At 41.1% G+C, this 23,803-nt stretch overlaps 1 protein-coding gene across 1 annotated transcript in view; it reads right to left on the bottom strand.

Annotated features, from left to right (window-relative positions):
- The window catches only part of vwa1 (von Willebrand factor A domain containing 1), a 48,811-nt gene that overhangs the window by 8,975 nt on the left and 16,033 nt on the right, over positions 1 to 23,803 (bottom strand). The window contains exons 3-5 of the mRNA XM_048561488.2: positions 7,731 to 8,009; positions 4,569 to 4,841; positions 1,664 to 1,939 (exon numbers count right to left, since the gene is read on the bottom strand). Of these exons, the coding sequence (XP_048417445.1) occupies positions 1,664 to 1,939; positions 4,569 to 4,841; positions 7,731 to 8,009 (828 nt within the window). The remainder of the gene's footprint in view (positions 1 to 1,663; positions 1,940 to 4,568; positions 4,842 to 7,730; positions 8,010 to 23,803) is intronic.

Raw genomic sequence — 23,803 nt, 5'->3', positions numbered from 1 at the left:
CCATCCCCCAGTTCAAATCCCCTGGAATTTACACTTTTGCTCTGCCTAGAGTTCCAACACTGTTTTACTGTAAGTATTTAAACAGTAAATTGAAACAAATGGCCAAGCAGATGGTATTAGCTGTTTGTAAACCTAACTATCAGGCAAATCTTGAATCAGTCTGATTATCTGATATAGAATCTACTCTTAAAATTGTTCTGGTATTCCAGTGAGCAACCTGCGCTGATGGGATCCATTTTTCCAAGTGCTACTGTTAGGCTCTAATTAAGCTGATGTCCACATCATGACAAAGCACTGAAGCCAACGGTGACAGTTCGGCAGGGGTCCATTCATAATTTGGAGTTATTTCAATTATTTTATGATTTACTTTCACAGCCAGTACTCTTGTCCATCCTTAATTGTCTTTGAACTGAGTGACTCGCTTGGCCATATCAGAGTGCAGTTATTGGTCAACCATATTTCTGTGGGTTTGGAGATCAGGTAAGAATGGAAGATTTCCTTGCCAAAAAAGGCATTAATGATCATATGTAACACGGTGTGGAGCTGGAGGAATACAGCAGGCCAGGCAGCATCAGAGGAGCAGGAAAGTTAACAATTCAGGTTGGGACGCTTCTTCAGAATTTTGGCAGTTCTTACTATCTCATTAATGATCATATAGGTCATTTACTGTAATCAATGATATTTCTCTTGGTAACCATTACTGAGACTAGCTTTATATTTTCAATTTACTTAATTGAATTTAAAATCCACCATTTGCTGCAGTGGGATTTGAATAGTGCTTGCATTAATAGCAGGGGCCCAGATTTCATGATTAGGTGAGGGGGTAAGTTGTTGCATTTGGGAGTTGAATGATTAGAGAAGGCAAGTTGCTATTCATTCCCTACCCTTTTTCTTTCCTTTATCCTCCACAACTAAAATCGCCTATGTTTCTGAATCAATTACCATTCACAAGCAAAGCCTGTCAGGGGTAATACAATTACACCAAAAGTGAGGAAAAGGTAGGGAGAGAGGGAGGAGACAAAAATCAAAGTGGAGTTATAGGGTCATACAGACCCTTTGGTCCAACTAGTCTATGCTGACCATAATTCCAAAATAAACTAGTCACATCTGCCTGTACTTGGCCCATATTTCTCCAAACATTTCTTATTCATGTACTTATCTAAATGTCTTTTAAATGTTGTAACTGTACCCCCATCTGCCTTTGGAAGTTCATTCCACACATGAACCCGTGTTTAAAAAAAATTGCCATTGTTGGAGGTTACAATAAGGTATTCCACCCCCGTTGCCCATTTCTATTTAAAGGTATTGAGAGTGTTGGTGGATTGATATGCTCTGCTTCAAGGATGGCTGGATGCAAACGTAGCCACGGAAGAAGAGCAGTCAGTTGGGAATAATGACCTCCTCCATTGCTTGCTGCCTGGACATGTTGAACTTCATTTACTAGAGACAGCAATCTACAATTAATCTAAAGTCATGATGAGATGCGCAAAGTATCTAATGACTGGGAACCCTAAGTGAAACAAAGGGCAATCTTAATGCACCAAAACAATTATTATTGCTGATGTTATTGTCATGTATTTTATTTGCATGTATGCACTCATAGATACATTTCACAAGGCTAAGTGGCCAGGCTTAGTAGCCCTTGCTTGATCCAGTGACCTACCTTGTCGCTGTGGTGTGTGTACTGTCCTGCACAAGCCTCGCCCTGTGCCATTTCTGTATACTGCTTTCACACAAATCCGGTTGTCAGCACCAGGAATAAGGTCTGTTAAGAGCACACTTTGCACCTGTGCTGGGATGGTTCTCACAGAGGGGCTTCTGCGATGACGAGTGCATCGCACTCTATAGTTAAGTACTCTTCCTCTGGCAGGGTCCCATGAGGCTATGACACTAGTGGGGCTAATGTCAGTTAGCTTCAGATTGTCGACTTTGAAATTCACTGTTCCGATCAAAAAACAGAGGACAAAAACAATCTTCAGATCAAGAAAAGACTTCAGATTAGCAATGCACACCCAGTGGTAAATAATTATCCTGTGTTTCTATTATGTTCTACTGTACTATTGTTTGTTACGTTGGTATGCTGACAAGAGAGTGGCTTGATTTTGTACAGGCTATTCCTCAATGTGAAGTATTTTGCTTCCAGGAGGGTGTTTTGCCTAGTATGTCAATTCTAATATAATCCTTTGTAACATAAATTATATTTGAACATCACGCTATTGATATAGATTAGCTATTGTAGATAAATATTGCATTTTTTAGACAGTGTCTGGGCTAATATTGAAGTAAATAAGTTACACTAAGCAGCGTGTTAGAAAATACTATCATTTTATTTTCTGCATTTTTGGTTGTGGATTGAAATGGAAAAATGACTTTTTAAAAATCAAGAGTTATGGAAGGAATTAGTATACATTTAAAAACAAAAGCCACCGAAATTTATTTTGTGTAGGGTTTACTCTGTTGCTTTGTTCAAACACTGGGGCAAGCTATCTATAGTTGGCTTTGTACCAGGAGATGTTTGCGAAGTGAGATTTGACCAGCAACAAATAGCTGATTGGTTTGTGCAATTTTGACAAATCGTGGATGCCAGAGGTCATCAGTCCAATGAGAACTCCAACTGGTTCTTCAGTAGCTAAGCAGCTTGCAGATACAGTGCTTGAACAATACAGTGAGAAGCTTTCAGGCTTCTGGAAGAACAAGTTGCATATCTCTCATACTGCAGCACCTGTTGCTGTGAGCAGTGTCTCCTGGGAAGAAGTGAAAAGAACCTGGAGAAAAAGAGATTGAAAAACAGAAGGGCCAAGCAGCATCTTAGGACCACAAAAGCTGACATTTGGGTCTAGGCCCAAAACATCAGCTTTTGTGGTCCTAAGATGCTGCTTGGCAAGCTGTGTTCATCCAGCTCCACACTTTGTTATCTCCAGCATCTGCAGTTCCCATTATCTCTGAAAAACAAAGTCCTGGAAACCAAAAGGATCATCTCAGCAAATCTTGTGGACAGGTGCAAGTTCAAGGTCCTTCCATAAAACCATGTATTGAGGAGATGCATGTGTTGAGGAGATTTTTTAAAAAAAGGTAAGTCGAGTTTTAACTAGTAGAACTTATGTTGATAGTTCACAGCTGTTACTTGTAATTTGGCTTTACTTTTTTGGAATAAATAAGAATATTTGTTAAGTACAGGAACCCAGTTAGTGTTTCCTGTTAGCTTGACTCCAACAGGCAAGTAAATTCAGGACATTGAATATTTTGATTAAATCATTAACTTTTGTTGCTACTCTAGGAACCATGGGAATAGAAGCATTGTGATTTCCCAAGTGGGGTCATGACATGTCATGCCTTAAGTGATCTGAGTTAAGATGAGTCTGGGATCCTTAAATTCCTGTTCAAGCTGAAGTCACCACCTTCTCAACCTTGCCTTTCACTTGACACCGAACCCCCACCCAACACTACCACCTCAAGTTAAACAATCAGTCATTTCTCTCTGATGGGAGTGCAGTCCTTTGGTCCTCTGGAACTATGGTGACTTTACCTTAATAGTTGGACATCTGACACATTGGTGTGGGTGAAGCAATGGATGCATTCAGTCATATTCAGGCAAATCTTCGTGAAAAGTCCCAGATAGAGTCAATTGAGGGACAAACGAAAAGTTGTGATGAGTTCACAGCCTCTGTTACTTCCTGGAAATGTCTTAAGCCTTGACTCCAACAGTCTGAGAATGAATGTGAAATGAGGGAACAGACCATTTGTTTGGCTGAGTGACCTACAAAGTTGTGATACGGGTGACCTGAAATTGAACTTTGGTTGTAGCATCAGGACTCAATGTTGAGTAAAATTCTTGACACCAACCTGTGTCATGTCTGGTGAGGATTTTTTTAAAAGTGAGCTAGCTAATTAGTGGCTATTGGTGCTCGCTAATGTCCAGGTAATGTTAGGGACTAAAGACTGGAAGGCCATTAGAAGCCCCTGTAGCAAAAACACATTGGCCGTCCGCACACAGATGGTTGCTGCTGATGCAAGGAAGATGGAGAAAGGATGCCTTAAACTGAAGGAGACTCCAGAAGCACATCCATATATTTTTCAAACCAATAGAGCCATGACACCATGCAGCAGTAACTCCTCCCATGAACGGCTAGTTATCTTATGGGCTTTGGCGGATCAGAATAGGGAATCACCAGCAGAATGGAACATTGCCCTTTCTACTTTCTACTCCCAAGAACCACCACCATTTCTACCACCCCACTTCTCCCTGCCACCAAGAGGCCTCTTCCATCAATGGACCATGTTCCAACAGGATGCCAACTGGAAAATTCCAGCTGGGATCTCTTATAATGGTCTCAGAAGATCCTTCAGTAGGCCCAAGGGGCTACCCATCGCGTGCAGTTATGGTCAGTTCCCTTTGCCAGACTGGGCCTCACTAAAAATTGCCTGGGAGACCAGCACGTCAGCTGGGTTCAGGAAACTGTAGGCCTCATCTTTTGGATTCCTCTCATGAATGGAAATTCTGTGCAGGCCATGGGTCAAATACTATCACATACAGCCACATTTCTGGGCTGCCGTGGCAAACCTCTTACCGTCCTGAGTGCAGGCTTTGGCTGATAAGGCTTTCTTCCTGCCAGAATGGTACACGGCTGAGACAGTCACCAGGTACGTGGTGTTGGGATCCAAGTTGTTGATGATGGTGGTATTCTGGCTGCTGTCGATGTTGAGTAACCTGGGTTCACCCCCTGGCAGGATCCCATACAGAACTTCATAGGCAGCAACGCCAGATGGAGTTGGGGCCCAGCTGACCCGAAAACTCCTCGGATGTGACTCAGAGATTAGGATTATCTGTGGACTGCTCTCATCTGGAGTCACAAGAAACAAAATAATTCCAGAATTCATTTTGTACAATTAAACAGCTGCCAGCATGCTCATAAATTTGTGACATCTAGCATAATTATTCATATTAATAACATACCAGTATATTAATAAATTTGTTCTTTTCATTTAATGTGGTCATCTATGTATCCATGTTCACAGGAGTAAGTGGTTTGACTTCACTGAAATGTGCATGGTTACTGCTTTGAAACTCCTTATAAACATACTTGCAGGTAAACTTCTTATTGATATTTTTAATCAACCTGTATGAGAGTGTTTCGATACCTGTTTTGGTCATCTGGGACCTGAACCCAGAACGTCTGACCCAGAGGTAGGGATGCTACCACCGTGCTAGCCCTCATGCTGCTAAATCAATTACTTATGTTAACTTTATAGTCTTAGATGTAATTGTTGCTCTTTTGATTCCTCAACTTGCATTGTGCTACTGGACAGTACTGTATTAACCTCTTGTTACTAATAAAACCAAAAACACCATGGACCCAGACAGGTGTTTAAAATTAGCTCTGAAAAGGAGAGATATTGGACTTGAAATTTTAACACTGTTTTTCTCTCTCTCCAAAGATACTGCCAGACCTGCTGATTTTGTTTTCAGGTATTTTCTGTTTTTATTTCGGGTGTCCAATGTTTGCAGTATTTTGCTCTTATAAGGAGACAATGTACCCCAATTGAGGTCTTTAAAATTACAAAGGCATTTTATAAACTAGATATGAAGAAAGGGAGTTTTGGCAAGTCCAAAACTAAATGGTCTAAGTATAAATATATAAAACATTTAAGGAATTCAAGAAAAAAAACATATGTACTGAAGGGCCAGTAAGAATGTGGAACTCATGACCCACAATGATTAGTGCACATAGCAGAGGTATATCGAATAGGAAGCAATTTGATGGTTTGAGATGAAGCTGGGTAGGAGGAGGTCATTGAATAGCCTAACTGGGCCAAATGGTATGTTTTTGTGCTGTCAATCTTGATATAAAGGTTGCACTGATGGACCTGCAGCAATCTACCAATGCAGTAGAAGCAGATGGTACTTAGTGTATAAAACTAATAGAAAAGTTGCTACTGACTTGGCCTTAGAATTAACTCAGGCTGTCAAGAACCCATTACCTGGATTACAAGTTTTACAATTGAACTAATTGTCTTTCAATTATGCAGTGCAGCTACTGCACACTTAAATTGTGCTGATCACTAGAAATGTATGTTGTGATCTGGAAGAAAAGATTTGTGTTGTTGTAAACAGTTGGGGAAGAAAAAGTGGACTGTAACAGGATGATCAGATGTATCCTGTTGGTTTTTTTCAGCCCCGATTGTGGCAAACAATGATCAGAATAAAAGGTACCACCTGCTTCCAGGTATTGGATATTATATTGCCTTTGTACAGCAAAGTACCACGGTTTTTACAATAGTAGATACCTGTCTGACTGCAAAAATTAACAGTGTGTAAATGAACTCAGAATATTTGGTTCACTTCATTTGAACCTGCATACAGCTCTTTCAGAGATTGATCTGACACTTTGTTCATCTGACTCCAGGCTTGTCAGAATAACATCTCATCGTAAGAATCCTTGGGCTCAAACCTGCCTAAGCTGAGCTGCCTTCGAAAGCTTCACAGCTCCAGTTATCAAAGGCTATTTTGGCCCTGAAAACACTCTTTTAAACTGCTTTCCAGATGCAGTCATAAGCTTCTGTCAAACACTCAGCTAATTCCTGCTAACAGAGACAGGAAGCTCACAGGAATTGCTGGAGAGAAGGCATTAAAGAGCTTACTGAGAAGCAAAACCCCGTCAATTTTATTTTGGTGTTTTGGCCTTTTCACTCAAATGCATGTACCTTTAACTATTTTGGCATAGCATCTTAAAGGAAAAATGTGTGCGTGTAGCCAATCTGGTACCTTCCATGTTGCTGCATAGTTATTCATGTGCTGTTACAGGGAACAATGATGAGGAAGTGGGTTGATCTATCAGAGAGAATTCAGTTTCTTGTTCTCCATAGTTATTTACTGTTTCTGAATATCCTGATCCAATTTATTCAGAAGACTTAAGGATCTAAGGTACAGATACAGATATCACTGATTGTAGTGACATACATCAATAGGATTATTTAAAAAAAGAAGCACACTAAGCACAGGGGCTTTCAGCTACAGGAATTGAAATGAAATGCAGACATGTCAGTTTAAACATATAGAAAATTGGTTAGACTATACTTGGTGTTCCATGTGCACAATTCTTGTCACCTTTTTTATATAAAGCGTTGGAGCAGGTGTAAGAAAAGGTATATGAGGTTAATATCAGACCTTGAAGTAATAGCTACCAGGAAAGGCCAAGTCTCTATTCTCTGGAAGAGAGAAACCTGAGACTTGATGGACCTCACAAATGATGAAGGTGTTCAGAAAGGTAGATGGAGAGGATGGTTTACTTAGATGGGATTCAGAAATTAGGGGTCACAAGAGTTTTTTAAAAGTCATGAATAAGTACAATAATAAACACAGAAGAAACTTGTTTACCTGGAAGTGTGCTCTGGGAAGGTGTAGTTGAGGAAAATAATGTGGATGAATTTACTGGGAAATTGGATAATTACAGGAAGAGGAATAGAAGTTAGGGTTAAATGAAGAGTGCTGGGTAGGGGCTCAAATGGACAAAATACCATTAACTTGGGCCAAATGTGCTGTTTGCCACCATAAAGGTGTATAATTTGTCATTGCTACTGCAGAAACCATTGCTAACCCTTCTGCTAGGGTTTCCAGGAAAATGAAGAAATGAGAGAGGAGTAAAGGAATGGAGACAATGACAATGTACTGGAAAATACAACGCTCCGATTTTCAGATGTTTCAGGTTACACCAAGCACAATCAGAACTCACCTTCTAGTGTAGTTACCTTGATCATGAGTGGTTTCTTATAGTTGTTGTTATTTATGGGAGTAAGCTTCACTTCATATGTGGTCTCTGGAAGTAGCTGTCTCAGAACAGCACTCGTTTCATCTCCAGTGACAGTTTTCCAGGATTTCCTTTCAGGCTCAGTAAGTGGAGAGTACTCAATCAAATAATAGTCAGAGTCACTGCTCAGCAGCTTAGGCCACAACAAGCGAAAGCTGCTTGCCGTGATGTCCATTGCCCGCAGTCTTTTAGCCTGGATAATCTCTGCAAGGGAACAAATCCAGGAGAGGCAGCTATCAGTTAAAACAGTAAGCAATGTATGTATACGTGTGTGAGAGACAAGGAATGTGACGTAGGTGTACATTTAGCAAGGACAGATACAGATGTGTGAGAGATAATTTTGTCTGTATGTGTATGACGTACACATGAAACAATGGAATGCAGTCTGAAATGAAAGCTGCAAGTCCGTATCTTGGAATTTGCTTAGGATTTACAGAAGCCAGGGAGTGAAGCAGGTCTGCTTTGTGCTCAATTTGTTTTTCACACTTCCCACAAACTGATCTGGTTTGGCTATAGAGATTTGTCAAAATTTGAGACCTTAATCGCTATGGTTTGTCGAGGGTAAATTTATGGTATTACTACACAGAAGACTGCTTGGGGTCCCACTGGAAAGGGTTGGTGCAAAAACAAATTAATCTTCTCCTGGTTGAACCAATGAACTGTGTATATTTAATGCTTTTCACCTCCTTATGATGGTTCAAAGTGCTTTCCGGATGAAGGGCTTATGAAGTGTTGTTACCATTATGTAAGCAATAATGAGTGAAGGCTGTGGTTTAGTAGTAATGAGACTAGGCTTGTAATCCAAAGAGCCAAGCTAATGCCCTGGTGGCATGGATTCAAATCCTGCCATAGCAGCTGATGGAATTTGAATGAAAGATTACAGTATCTGGAATTGAAAGCTACTTTCTTCCCAGGAGCAGTTCCATGCATGAAATCACCATTGTCGTAAAAATCCGTCTGGTTCATTCATTTCCTTTCGCAAAAGTAATGTGCCATTTTTACCGGGTCTAACTTCCATGTGACTTCCGACCACATGAATGCAGTTGGCTCATAAATACCCTGTGATTTCACCCAACTGAGGCAATTAGGGATTACAAACATTGCTGGTCATCTTATCAAAAACACCTAAAGTACTCAATATTTCACGTCAGTGATACCTCCCAGACTCTGGGCTGAATCGTATGATCATTGGTCAATTTCATCAAGTTTTATAGAGGGTTTCTCCCAGTGAGCTTTCTTGGAATACTGCCCCACATTCACCCCTGTTTTCAGATGCCAGTTCAGGGTTTGAGTACCAGTTGCCAGAACCAGCAGTCCTTGCACTCTCAGGCTATCCTGAGATTCTCTGACATCAGCACCATCTTTAAAATGCTATGTTTATCCAGTCAAACACTTGTCAGTCCAAAGCTATCCTGCACAGTTGGTGATATTTGCCCTAGACAAGGCTGACAGGGGGAATTTGGTAGCCAGTTTTGCAGGCAGGGACGTCCGGCTGGATAGGGTGATACAGGGGAGGGATACCCCGAGGATCAGAGAAGGCAACAAAACTGGGCCTTGCCAGCCTGGTCTGATGTTGTCACCCAAGTCAACTGTCCGGAGGAACACCTAGCAGTACAGGAAGAAGATCAATGACCTTTTCTGCTTCACTGGGTAAACTGCCACCATCTTTTCTCTGCTTACCTCAAACTCATTCTCTGTCTGAAACTGCACACACATCCTACTAAGGCTCATGCTCTCCAACTCTCACTCTTCCTTCACTTGTTCTTACCTACCCAATTCCTCCCACACCACTAGACCTGCATAGTCTTTGCGCTGCCTACTGACTCACTCGGGACACCCCACCACCTTTCCCCCCACCTGCACTAATAAATACAGTTTATGCTACCCAATTTCATCTCACTCAGCCTCTCCCTTTCATTCCAAGAGAAATAGCCCAGAGCAGGGCAGAAAGAGTTAAGACAGGTGGTGGATTGCCTCACATTTGATTCCTCAATGCCCATGGGAGAAGAGGGTCCTGACTCTGACTGTCCAGAGCAGTCAAACAACCATACTCGAGCCTTGAACTAATCTCGGTGGCTGCGTTTGACTTACTCTGCCTGGACCCTGGGAAAGAAGAGTGGCTCCCTTATGTGACTGCTTTTCTCCCCTGAGACATCTGGCATGTGATAACAGGTGTGGGAGTTATGTAGCATGGTGCTGTTTACCCCCTTGACTGATCATTGCTACACAGGTTGTTTCACTTTGTGAGTGTGTCAGAAGACCAGGTGGGGTGCTGTCAGCATCCAGGTAGACACAAAGTGAGCAAGCACTAAGAGAGTGAGCAGGCAGCCCGGAGATACAGCCTGGGGCAGTTGGTGAGCTGGTTGCCTGTGCACAAAGTGTCCTCGCAGCAACATGCCACTGATGGCTGCCACTGTGCTCCAAAGTGCAGCACTAAAGAGCAGCAACGTGGTAGAAGTGGATCAGAGAGATGCCACGATGGCATGGAGTGACTTTGTAGGTGTTGCTTGCCAGTATCTGTGGACAAGAGATGCACGTAGCCACTGCCGATGGTACATGCATTGGAAGACTGGTGCTATGCAACTAAAATGGAGATTGAAAGGAATAAGCGGTGAGCTGGAGTCACCTGATATCTGCTCATATTTTCACCTTGAGAATTCTCAGCATCTAAGCATTCTCAGCATTTCCAAGCAGCAGGTCATAGGAGGTTGGATATTAGTGAGGAGAGAATTTCAGTTAATGAGAATTAAAAACAAGCAATAACACCCTGTTCATTGGCATCTCACTGCTCCTTAGCAAGAACCTCTACTCGATATCCAGAACGCTGGATGCACTTAATTTTTCCTCAACATTAAAAAAGGCCTCGCTTAATCTGTCATGCAATTCTATGAGGTTTCTCATTGTAGCCCACAACTGTGCAGGGCCCTGTGAGGATTCCACCCTTGGATTTTTATATTTTCCATCCATCCTCTTCAGAGATGTTGTTACACACCACTGACACAAATGAGACTTGAACACCGGTCTCCCAGTGCAGCATTGCACCACAGGAGCGTGACCTTTTGACTTTCAGGCCAAAGGGCAGATCGCAGTCAGGATTACAAGATGATGGTCTCTGCTGATTGTCAGTCAACATTGACGTGAATCTATGCCTTCAAACCAACATTATCTGATTTCTGAAACAATTTTTCCCTCTTGTCCTCCAGTTTTAAATATAGCTAGAGCGCTCACATTCACCGATGCTGAAAACTATAGCAATCAATAATTTGGATCAATTATGAAAATCACACAAAAACAAAAGCAAGGCATTGGCAGATGCTGATAGCCCAAGCAAAGAACAAATTCTGAAAATATCTAGTAGCATAGACAGAATCTGTTCAGAGATAAACAGGGGTAGTATTTCATGTTTCATCAGAAGTTCCAACTCCTTTTGTTCCTTTCATTGTCACTTTTTGTCAAATTAATCACTCCTTGCCACCACCCTATCACAGACCCTATCTTTGTACTTTTATATTCCTTCGCACAATTCCTAGCTCTTCATTTGCTTACAAACTGTAAAATCACTAACTTCTTCCAGTTACAAAGTCATACAGCATGGAAACAAACCCTACAATCTCCCCCTCCCCCACTGCATCCCAAAACCAGCCCAGCTCGTCCCCTTCCCCCACTGCATCACTAAACCAGCCCAGCTCGTCCCCGCCTCCCTAACCTGCTCTTCCTCTCACCTATCCCTTCCTCCCACCTCAAGCCGCATCTCCATTTCCCACCTAACAATGTCATCCCACGTCCTTGACCTGTCCGTCCTCCCCGGACTGACCTATCCCCTCCCCACCTCCCCACCTATAGTCTCCTCTCCACCTGTCTTCTCCTCTATCAATCAATCTTTGGTCCGCCTCCCCCTCTCCCTATTTATTTCAGAACCCTCTCCGATGAATGGTCAAGGCCCGAAACGTCAGCTTTTGTGCTCCTGAGATGCTGCTTGGCCTGCTGTGTTCATCCAGCTACACACTTTGTTACCTACAGTCCAACTAGTCCACATTGACCAAAATCCCAAATTACACTATTCTCACTTGCCTACATTTAGCCCACATCCCTCTAAACCTTTCCTATTCATATACTTATCTAAAATGTCTTTTAGACATAGTAAGTGTACCTGCAAAATCCATCACTTCTCTAGCAGTTTACTCCACACAGAACCATACACAGTGTAAAAAAGTCGCCCCTCATGACCTTTTCAAAACTGTCTCCTCTCATCTTAAAAATATGTCCTTTGGTTTTGAACTCCCCTACCTTAAGAAAAAGACACCTGCATTTCACCTTATCCATACTCTTCATCATTTTATAAACCTCTATAAGGTCACTCCTCAACCTTCCACGCTCCAGTGAAAAAAGTCTCAGCCCATTTTTGTACAACTGAAGCCCTCCATCTTGACAACATCTGAGTAAATTTTTTCTGAATCCTCTCCAATTTAACTTCAACATGACACACCAACTGCTATACTCAATGCTCTGTACAATGAAGGCAAGTGTGCTTAATCACCCTCTTAACCTCCCTATCTACCTGTGATGCAAATTTCAAAGAATTGTGCACCTGAACCCCCAGATCCCTCTGTTTGATAATAATACCCAGGGCCCAAAAACAGAAGTTGCCAGAAAAGCTCAGCAGGTCTGGCCGCATCTGTGAAGAAAAATCATAGTTAACATTTCAGGTTTGGTGAACCTTCCTCAGAACTCAGGGCCCCACCATTAATTATACAAGTCATGTCCTTGTTTGATTTACCAAAATGCAATATCTTATATTGATTCAAATTAAAGTCCATCTGTTAACCTGTTGACCCAATTGATCACTGTCTCTTTGTAATCCTAGGTAGCCTTTTTCACTGAATACTATACCACCAATTTTGGTGTCATTCGCAAACTTACTAACCATGCCTCCTAAATTCTCGTCCACATCGTTTATATAAATGACAAACAAAAGTGGACCCAGTACCAATTCCTGTGCAACACTACTGTCTGAAAATAACCCTCCACCACCACCACCACCACCCTGTCTCTTACCATCAAGCCAATTTTGTATCCTATTGGAAAGCCCACCCTGAATCCCATGTGATCCAGTTTTGCTAACCAGTCTACCATGTGGAACCTTGCCAAAACTTTACTAACGTTCATGCAAACAACATCTACTGTTGTGCCCTTATCAATCTTTTTGGTTACTTCCTCCAAAAAAAAACTCAAGTTTGTGGGATACTATTTTCCTCATACAAAACCATGCTGGCTATCCCTAATCAGTCCGTGCTTTTCCAAATGCATGTAAATCCTATCTTTCAGAATCACCAACAACGTACCCAGCTCAGAGATCTATAGTTCCCAGGCTTTTTCTTTGAGCCTTTATTTAAATAAAAGGCACAATGTTAGCTATCCTCCAGTCCTCCAGCACCTCACCCGTGGTTATAGATGATACAAATATTCCTGCTGGGTGTTACTGCAATTTCTTCCCAAACTTCCTACAATATCCTGGGTTAAACTTGATTAGGTCCCAGATGTTTATGATTTCTAAGTCCTCCAGTACTACTACTTCTGGAATGTAAACCGTTTTCAGAACATGAATATTTATTTCCCTGAGTTATCTAGCTGCCATTTCTTTCTCCAGAGAAAGATCTGATACAACATATTTGTTTGGTAATTGTCCCATTTCCTGAGGGTCAACACAGATGACCTCTTTGATATTTAAGGGGCTCTATTCTCTCCCCAGTTTTAGAGTCTATTTGGATTATTCTTAACCTTATCTGCCAAATCTATCTCATATCCATTCTTTGCCATCCTTATTTCCATCTTAAGAATGCCCTACATTCTTCATACTCTTCAAAAGATTCCTTTGACCCCAGTTGTCTATATCTATTTTTTGATCCCTTCTTATTCTTAACTAGAACTTCAATATCTTTATTCTTCCATTGTTCCCTACTCCTAACAATCTTACCCTTCATTCTAACAGGAACACAATGCATTTGAACTCATTATTACACATTTGAAAGCCTCCCACTTGTCAGTCACCTCTTTACCTGTGAACAGTCTACTCCAAGCAATATTTGAAAGTTCTTACTTCACACCATTAAAATTTACCCTACTCCAATTAAGAACTTGAACTTTTATGGAAGGCTTATCATTTCCCAGAATTATTTTAAAATTAATAGAATCATGATTACTAGTCCCAAGTTGTTCCACTACGAATATTCAGTCACTTGCCCTGCCTTAATTCTCAAGAGAAGGTCAGGCTTTACTCCTCCAGCAAGTACTTTTACATATTGATAAAGAAATTTTCTTAAACGCATTTAACAAATTTTTCATCATCCAAGCCTTTAGCACTATGGCAGTGCCAGTCAAGGTTTGGAAAAATAAAATTCCCTACTGTTACAACCCTATTATTCTTACATGAATCTGCATATTTGCTCCTCAGTTTCCCTCTGACCATTAGGGGCCCCACAGTACATTTCCATCAAAGTGATCATTCCTTTCTTATTTCTAATTTCTACCCATATAGTTTCACTGGATGATCATTCAGAAATATCCTGTCTAATTACAGTAGCATTGTTTTCTTTAATCAAAAATGTCAGTTTTCCTCCTCGCAAACCTCCTTTCCATCTTTCGTATACCATCTAAAACCAGAAACATTGAGCTGCCAGTCCTGTCCTTCGCTCAGCCAAGTTTCTGTAATAGCTAATGTCCCAGTCCCATGTTCCCATACATGCCCTGAGTTCATCATCCTTACTTGTAAGGCCTTTTGCATTGAAATAAGTGCAGTTTAATTTTTCAGATTTACCTCATTTTCTGACTTGCTCTTGTCTGCCTTTGGTGCTCTTTTCTGAATAAGACTCATCTTCATCAATCTTCTATTTTACTGCTACTTAGGAAACCACAACCCTCCCCACCCCACTACTAGTTTAAATGCTTCCGAATAGAACTAGCACATCTCCTCACCAGGATATTGCCCTTTCCAGTTCAGGTGAAGCCAATCCTTTGTGAACAGGTGTTTTTTTCTACTCGAGAGGAGATCCCAATGATCCAAAAATCTGAATCCTTGCACATTGAACCATCTCTTTAGCCATGATTTATCTGCCCTATCTTTTTATTCCTACTCTCACTAATATGTGGCACTGGGAGTAAACCAGAGATTTCTACCTTTGAGATTCTGCTCTTTAAACCTTCTACCTAACCCACTTTCAGTAACTCTGCACATTCTTAACCCTTTCCTAACTATGTAGTTCCTACTGATATGTACAACATCTGACTTTTCACTCTCCCCTTTGACGATATGCTTCAACCAGTTTGAGACATCCTTAACACTTAACCATTAGATAACATAATCTAGTGTTTATCCTAGATTTACACACACTGCTGCAGAATATCCTGCCTGTGCCCATGACTGGACAGTTTCCTATAATAATTATTCTATTAAATCTTAACAAACCCTGCTCAACATAAGAGTCATTCTTAGTGCCCAACATCTGATTGCCACTTTTATTCCCTTCTGAGACACTATCCCTTTCAACAGTACCCAAAACAGAAGATCTGTTTGAGAGGGGAATAATCACAGGAGACTTCTGAACTGCCTTACCTTTCTTGACAGTCACCCAAGTATCTGACTGATCCTGCTGTGTAACCACTTCTGTAAATCAACTACCTGTTACACCACTGTCTCTTGAATGCCCTCAGTGACATTAAGCCTAAAAGATTCCTAAAAGAGCTTTATTATATATAAAAAAGTTAATCTTCCTTACCCACAGATGTTAATCATAAGCATGTGAAAGATAGAAAGAATTAAACGTGTAAAAATCTTCTTTTTAAAAAAAATCAAGCACTTAGCTGAAACTCATCAACCGAAAAAGAAGCCTCCTTCTCTAGTCCTCTGTCAGCTTTCAAATCTCTGGATAAACGGGAAAAAATTCTCTCTCTAGACCTATCAAACAAACATACGGACAGGCCTCTCCCACACACTGTGTGTAAAACAATCTCTCCCTACTGTTTTTTCTGAACTATAAAATTTTCAAACGAAAAGAAAATCCCTCTTTGATCAAAACACCAAATTGTGAAGGCCTCTTCCACAAACTCCGTGTGTAAAAAAGCCTCTCTTTTGCGATTTTGTTTCTTTGTGTATTTTTGTTTTGGACTATAAAAATTCCAAAAAATTATTCAAAATAATTTTTTCTGCTTCTGCTATAGAATAACCATAAGAAATCCACAAAAATCATGAAACTCGGGATCAGCTGCGACATCCCTGTTACTGTCATTCCACCATTTTTTTTCTCTGATGAGAGGTCATTGAGTTTGTTGTGCATGTACATTACTACTCTGTGAGGTTTTGAAAGTGTTAAAAAATCTCATTCATTAATGCTGTTTCTCTCCCCACAGATGCTGCCACCCTGGTTGATTGCTTCCAGCATTTTATGTTTAATTTTTTTTTAAAATGCACATATTGCTTAAATTGAATTCATTCCAATTTTTGACAGCTTTTTCATTGTGGAACCACCTAACAGGATCAGCTTTCACCAGGCCCAGACCTCCCAACCTGAATCTATAAAATCAGTGACACATGTCCAAAGAAATCAGAGATTTGACTTTTCACAGTCATCTAAATCATTATCTCCATTTTCAGTTCTGCTAATGAATTCATAAACAATGAAACAGTTAGGAGACTTTGGTTCAATAGAGATTAATTTGTTTTTCCAACAACCCTTCGTAATGGGACGCCCCAGGGTTATGTGTAGTGACATGACAAATACAGTTTCTTTTTTCACAGTGGGCCAAAGGGATTTAGATCTCAAATTTCGATAATCCACGATCTACACCAACAATCAGTTTGATAGTGAAGTGTGGAAAAACAAATGAAAACACAGTAGACCAGCTTCACTCCCTAGTTTTTGTAAAACAAAGTCTACTGACCTGTAGTTGTAGATTTGGCCTGCATTCTGATATTTCAGACTTTTAAACCAAGGCCTTGTGTGCTACGTCAGATTCAGAATCACAGAATTAATATTTGCAGAAGGAAGCCATTCAGCCTATTAAGCCTGCACAGGCTTGTTAAATGAGCATCATCAGCCATGATCCTTTCTCATGGCTCGAGATGCTGAATAGCCTCCTTCTGTTTCTATTTCTCACGGTCTTATTGCCTAGTGCCAATTTTCTACTCTTTCCTCATATCCCGTGTACATCATTTCTATCAAATCAATCATCTAATGCTCTTTTAGATGCTTCAATTGATCCTGCCTCCCCCACACTTCCAGGCCATGCATTCCATATCCAAATTATTCACTCAATGAAAACATTTTCTTTCAAAATCACCCTTACTTCTTTTGCATATCACCTTAAATTTGGGCTCTTATATCTTGTTCTTGTTCCTTTTTTATGCAAAAAGTTTCTCGCTGGCTACTCTAACCAGCCTGCTCATGATTTTGAAAACATCTATAAAATTTCCTCTCAACTTTCTTCTGTCGAAGAACAGTTGCCACTCACTCAATCTGTCCTCGGTACTGAAGTTTCTAATTCCCAAGAACCATTCTTCTTTAGATTGCTTCTGCTGTCTCTAATGTGTGCACTGCTTTCCCAAAATGTGGTTTCCACAACTGTACACAATTGACATAAAAGATCCCATGACATTGATTTGAAGAACAGGGAAGTTTTGCCAGAGGTGCTGGTCAATATTTATCCACCAATCAACATCACAATAAATTAATTAGCTGGATATTATGATGTTCCTGTTTGTGAGAGCTTAACATGTGTAAAAATGGCTACTGCATTTCTCTTGTAATGAGATTTTAAAAAGTATTACTCGGCTGTAAAGCTTTTCAGAGTGTTCTGGTGTGAATGGCACTTTATAAATGCCAGCTTTTCTTCTTTGAGTATTTGGGAATGCTGTCCTGACATTGGGGTGGGATCAAAGTTCATTCATGTTTGGATCAGTTGAGAGAAACACACAGTGGACAGACGGCAGCCTCCAACTTTTGTCCTTATACTAAGAACATGGGAAAGAAATGACTTATTCAGCCCGACAAGACTATTCTGCCATTTGATCAGTTCACAGCTGACCTATGTCTCAAATCTATTTACCCTCAAATTTTCTCTGAACAAAACTCTAGCTCTCTCCATTTTGAACATTTTGGTTGACCCAGTATTCACAGATTTTTGAGACAGAGGGGTACAGCTTTCTACAATCCCTTGAATGAAAAATATTTTCTCTGTCCTAAACGCCAAGCTCCAAATTTAAGGTAATAAAACGTGAGGCTGGATGAACACAGCAGGCCCAGCAGCATCTCAGGAGCACAAAAGCTGATGTTTCGGGCCTAGACCCTTCATCATCCAGCCTCACATTTTATTATCTTGGATTCTCCAGCATCTGCAGTTCCCATTATCACTGATCCAAATTTAAGGTGTCCTTTTATCCTGCAATTTCCCTGCCACATGAAGTTGTCTGTCTGCATCCATCAAGCCTCTCTTATTTTAAATACATCAGTTAGACCTTCCCACAATCTCAAGGGAACATCAGCCAAGTTATGTTGCTTGCCTTCACAATTCAACCCTTAGAGTTCCAGTATTTTCAGTCAATCTGTGCTGTACTCCCTCCAAGACCAACATATTTTTCCTAACACGTAATACCGAAAACTAAATACAATATTCCGAATGGAGTCTAACCAGGGTTTTGGATGGGTGCAGCATCATTTCCAACCTCCTTGTAATCCAGACCCGAAAGACCAACATTCCATTAGCCTTTTTGATTACTTTTTTCATTTTTTCATGAGCATTTAGTGATATGTGTAAAAAGACAAGCTTTGCTCCTCCACAAATCTGAGTCTCACTAATGATGAGATATTTTGAGTCTCGTGTTTTTTCAAAAATACAGTGGATAAATAACTAACTTTGGTGTAAAGATGCTGGGGTTAAAAGGCTGCCAATCTTCAGAGAAATTGCAATCAAGATATTAAACAACACATTGATTACATTGCATTAGTCATAACTCATTCATTCTTGTTATTTATTGGCAGCATAGCCATAATAGTGCACATTCTATGCCTTACTAAGTCCAAACACTAGCATTTTCAGCGAACTTCCTAGACAACGGGCATCAGATATGTTGATAAAATTGTAAAGTTTATGGAACATGCACAGACTAACACAGTGAGACAAGTTATAAAATAATCCTGGCAATAGTCAGAAGTCGGAAAATGAAACAGAAGGAAGAGATCTAAGAAGTTGAGCTCAATGTCCATTATTGTGTCATTTTTTTATAGTTAACCATTGCTGTCTGATGTCTATATGTCCATGCAACATTTAATAACTAGGAATTTGGACGCCTTTGGCTTCTGCATCAATGACCTTCATCTCTGGTGCATAGACAAGGACTATGACCTCTTTCTATCTTTGTCCTCAATGCAAAATGGAGGACCTCACCATTCTCCATCTTGAACTTCATCTATCTTAATTGACTTATTGACTTAATCTGTGTTCTTTCGCCACTTCCTGTTCTCATCTGCACCCCACACCATATTGGTACAGATTGTACTGGTAACGTGACCTGATAAGGAAGTGAGACTCTCAAATTTTAGTATAGAGAGTGAGGAGGTAACTGAATCTTGATTTTGCTTTAAGAATAATGCTTGGATTACCCTGGAAGGAGACATTCACAGTAAATAACTGTTCACTGTCTGTCTGTACAGGCATAATCCAATTAAGTATTTGGCACAATATCTGGGAAAATGTCAGATTCTTCAGCTTGCTCATTCTTTGCCTAGGTAACTTAGATTTAACAAAAGAAAAGGAAAAACACTCAGAAAACTGCAGATAAGACATCAGCTACCAATGATAAACAGAACTGGTTGTGAGGTCCACAATCTATCAACATGGCACAAAGGCAGGGGCTGGCAGTAGAATTCAATACCACGGAAGAATTATTTTTGTACAGATTTATAGTAATGAATGTTTTTCAGGATCCTGAAAAGTTCTGAACCTAAACCCCAACAATCACATTAATTCAAACTTTCCATTAATACCTCACAAGCCTATCATGGAATTATACAGCCCGTGTCTCAGGCCCATTTCAAAAAAGATTCTTCAGCTAAATTTTGCCTAGAGATTGAAACAGACAGACAGACAGAGAGGGAGACACACACCAACAGAGAGAAGCAGAGGAAGTGTGCGAGGGCAGATGAGCAGGCAGATTACATACATAGAAAGGAGAGAGGGACACTCTTGGAGGAAGTCTGGGTGTTATAAATGTTGCAGCTTCAAAATTAAAAAAGGGAAATGAAGCTTCAAGAGGAATGAGCCAGAATTCATGGCTGAGAAAACACAACAGATGATCAGACAGATGTTGTGTTTGTAAACCAGTCCCCCATCCTGAGGCAGCTGAAAAATGCTAGCTAGGAGTGGGAAGCAGCAAGTCACAGTTCACTGCAATTAAGGCTGAGGGTTCCAGCTGCTACAATGCGTGGTGTGTACTTACACGTCAAGTCAAGAATGTCATGTACAGCATAACAACATGCCCTGCAAACTAGTCCCTCTATGGCACTGGCCCTCACATGTCTCAAGAATCCAGTCTAGGGCTGGGGGAGGTGGCAGTAGTTGCTTATATGAACCCTATGTCTTCCTGAATAAATCATTCACATCATTACAGATGAGGACAGTTGCTCAGCTCATCTTAATTTGCCGACTTATCCACCCCCTTGGCCATTACAATGTCCAGTTGTCTCTTAATTGATTTTCCAGACTTTCTTCTCCAAACCACTCTGTGTGAAGGAGGACTTGCTGTTATCAGTCCAGAAATAAACCTTGGTTGATCCTTTTTACTTTTTGCTTGCAATTTAAAGTAGCATCCCAGATTTACTTCACGCTCACAATGTCTGAAGACTATGGGAAGAGAAGTTGGAGCAAAAGAGTTGTATCAAGCGTACCAATGGTCATAGACAGGTTGAGAAAGATGAGGGCAGATGGCATACAATTGAGGTCAGAGATAATGGGAACTGCAGATGCTGGAGAATCTGAGATAACAAAGTGTAGAGCTGGATGAACACAGAAGGCCAAGCAGCATCTTAGGAGCACAAAAGCTGACGTTTCAGGCCTAGTCACTTCATCAGAAAAGGGGGATGGGGAGAGGATTCTGAAATAAATAGGGAGAGAGGAGGAGGCGGCCTGAGGATGGATAGAGGAGAAGATAGGTGGAGAGGAGAGTATAGCCATCTACAATCTGACCCCACCACTAAAGACATTTTTCCATCCCTACCCTTGTCTGCCTTCCGAAGAGACCACTCTCGCCAGGACTCCCTTGTCCGCTCCACACTCCCCTCCAACCCCACCACACCTGGCACTTTCCCCTGCAACCGCAGGAAGTGCTACTTGGCCAGCTGTGTTCATCCAGCTCCACACTTTGTTATCTGGCATACAAGTGATGTCAGTTGGCAATTTATTTTCAGTACTGTGCCAAGGGTTTGAAACGTGCAGTCACAAGAAACATGGGCATGGATTCCTAAAATTTGTTCAGGATTACTATTGTTTATTTCACAACCTTATATACTTTATATACTTCAATGAAGTCTGCTTTATTCACCAGCTCTCAACTCTGAAGAGCCTGTCTGCTACGGAGTAACGCAGTATTGCTTCAGAGAGTGAAAAATGATTTGCAGACTCATGATGATCAGCAGCTGCAGTTCAGAATTATTCCTGGAACAAATTCTAAAGCCATTAATTCGCCACACAGTTTAAAAACCAGTAACTGCCTCAGTAACATTTAAAATTGGAACTTATAGGATTGGACAATTGAGGGAAATTGTGCCAAACAACAGTGTATGAAGACTTTTCATACTTTGTATTCTTCACACATAACTACATCATTTCATTACAGCTCCCCATTGGGTTTCAGTCTGGCTTTGCCACTGCCAATGTTCAGCATGTTTAAATCATTGGAAACATTACTTGAGCCAAATGAGAGTTACTTTTAATTAAGTCAGTCACTGCCAAGGTTGGAGGTGGAGCTTGCCAGTAGCAGGTGTGATGTCCAAACAGTAGTCAATAAAGGCCTTGAAGAGGTGGTTCTTCAGAGAGCTGAGAATTGCAGAATAGGAACAGGAGTTTCAGACACCTCTTATTTAATTTGTCTTGTAAGCGAGAGCCAGCATTGTGGTGTCCTTGGCAGAACAGCAACCAACAACTGGCAGCATGCATTTTAGACAGCACAGTACTGTTCGGCCATACAAGCAACAACTGCCATAGAAAGCAACAACTGTTATAAGACAATGTTTAGCCAATGGTTTTTGAATCCTGAAGTCAATAGGACTATACAGCCCTATAGCTACACTCACTTGTTTCTCCTTTTCTTCATTTACATGATCCTCCTGGGCCTAATTGTCTAAAGGCAAAACCCCAATCTTATGGGGAGGCTGGGAAGATTGGAAGTCTGGAAACATTGGGAAGATGGGGAATGTGCTAAATTTAACGACAGGACTTCGTTAGAATTCTAGAAACACATTTCACACTAATCAGATTAAGTAGTACGAGTGTGGAGGCTAGCGGTACAAAGTCAAAGCTGTGGAATGGAGAGGAAGGGAGGAGAGAGAACACAGACATGGGAAAGAGAGATAGTGGGGTGGTATGGAGATCTGAAAGAAAGAGGGCAACCACAACAGAAAGACTTAACCAATGGCACTGGGAGAGGGGGACTGGCGAGTGAAGAGAAGATCTCCTGCATGGCTCAACCCACAAAAGAGGTGTTAGAAAAGGATGTGTTTGTCTCCATCAATTGTAATGCCCTCTGGATGCCTTCCCAAGACCCAGGAACCTCAAACTGCATCTGTTAAGCATTGCTGCTGAAAAGTGAAGCATGCAGCCTCACACATTTCATGTGATGACCAATGGTCCCTTGTGAAGCTGGTTACTTGACAACACCCAATCTGAACAAGTTAAACCTTCGTGCGGGGATAATGGGAACTGCAGATGCTGGAGATTCCAAGATAATAAAATGTGAGGCTGGATGAACACAGCAGGCCAAGCAGCATCTCAGGAGCACAGGATCTCTAGGCCCGAAACGTCAGCTTTTGTGCTCCTGAGATGCTGCTTGGCCTGCTGTGTTCATCCAGCCTCACATTTTATTATCTTGAAACCTTCGTGCGGGATTGTTTGGGGGGTGGGGGTTTGGGGGTTTGGGTTTCCCATTTTTATTTTCACTATTTTAATCACACCGCCCAATCCCATTCTCAGGAGTTAATATTCCACATGCACCAAGATGAATGAGACACAGTTCCACTTATCTGTCATGTCTCGTAACCCCCTTCATTATCACGGTGTTGTCAACTATTGGTATGATACCCCAACCTGGGTTGGCCACAATTCAATCAGTTCAAAATCATCACCTGACTCCATTAGCTATAGAAACCCAACTGCTCTGAAGCCTTATTTCTACTTGATACCAAGATGAGCATCTCCCTTCCCCTTGATAACCATCGTACACACTGAACCCCTCAATCCAATGCACCTCTGCTGGTCTCCCAGCCTCCACCGTCTATACACTTCATCTTATTAAAAACTCTGCCACTTGTATGTATTGCTGCATTAGATCCTGTTCACTCACCTCTTCTATGCTCACTGGTTGATATTCGCTCCTGATCCTGCAGCACTACAAACTGAAATTTGCAGCTTCACGTTTAAATTCTTTCATAGCCTCTCAAATTCTAAACCTATAAAGTCCTACAACCTTCTGAGAACTGTATTCTTTCAACTCTGGTCTCCATCCATCTACGATTCTCTCTATTACCCTACATGGTCTGCTGACTCTTCACCTGCCTAGGTTATATACATTGCAATTCCCTCCCTAACCCTCTGCATTTTTCTCTCCTCCCATAAGACCATCTATAAAGCATATTTCTTTGACCAAGCCTTCTGTCATTTGTCCAAACGCCTCCTTTGGCGCAGCGTCAGTTTCTTTCTGATGACTGTCCCGTCAGTGTACTGAGATGTTTCCAAAT

Source organism: Stegostoma tigrinum, chromosome 28, assembly GCF_030684315.1.
Source record: "Stegostoma tigrinum isolate sSteTig4 chromosome 28, sSteTig4.hap1, whole genome shotgun sequence".
In the NCBI taxonomy this organism is placed as follows: Eukaryota; Metazoa; Chordata; class Chondrichthyes; order Orectolobiformes; family Stegostomatidae; genus Stegostoma; species Stegostoma tigrinum.
Note: the sequence above shows the minus strand (reverse complement) of the source record. Positions and strands in the feature narration are given on the sequence as shown.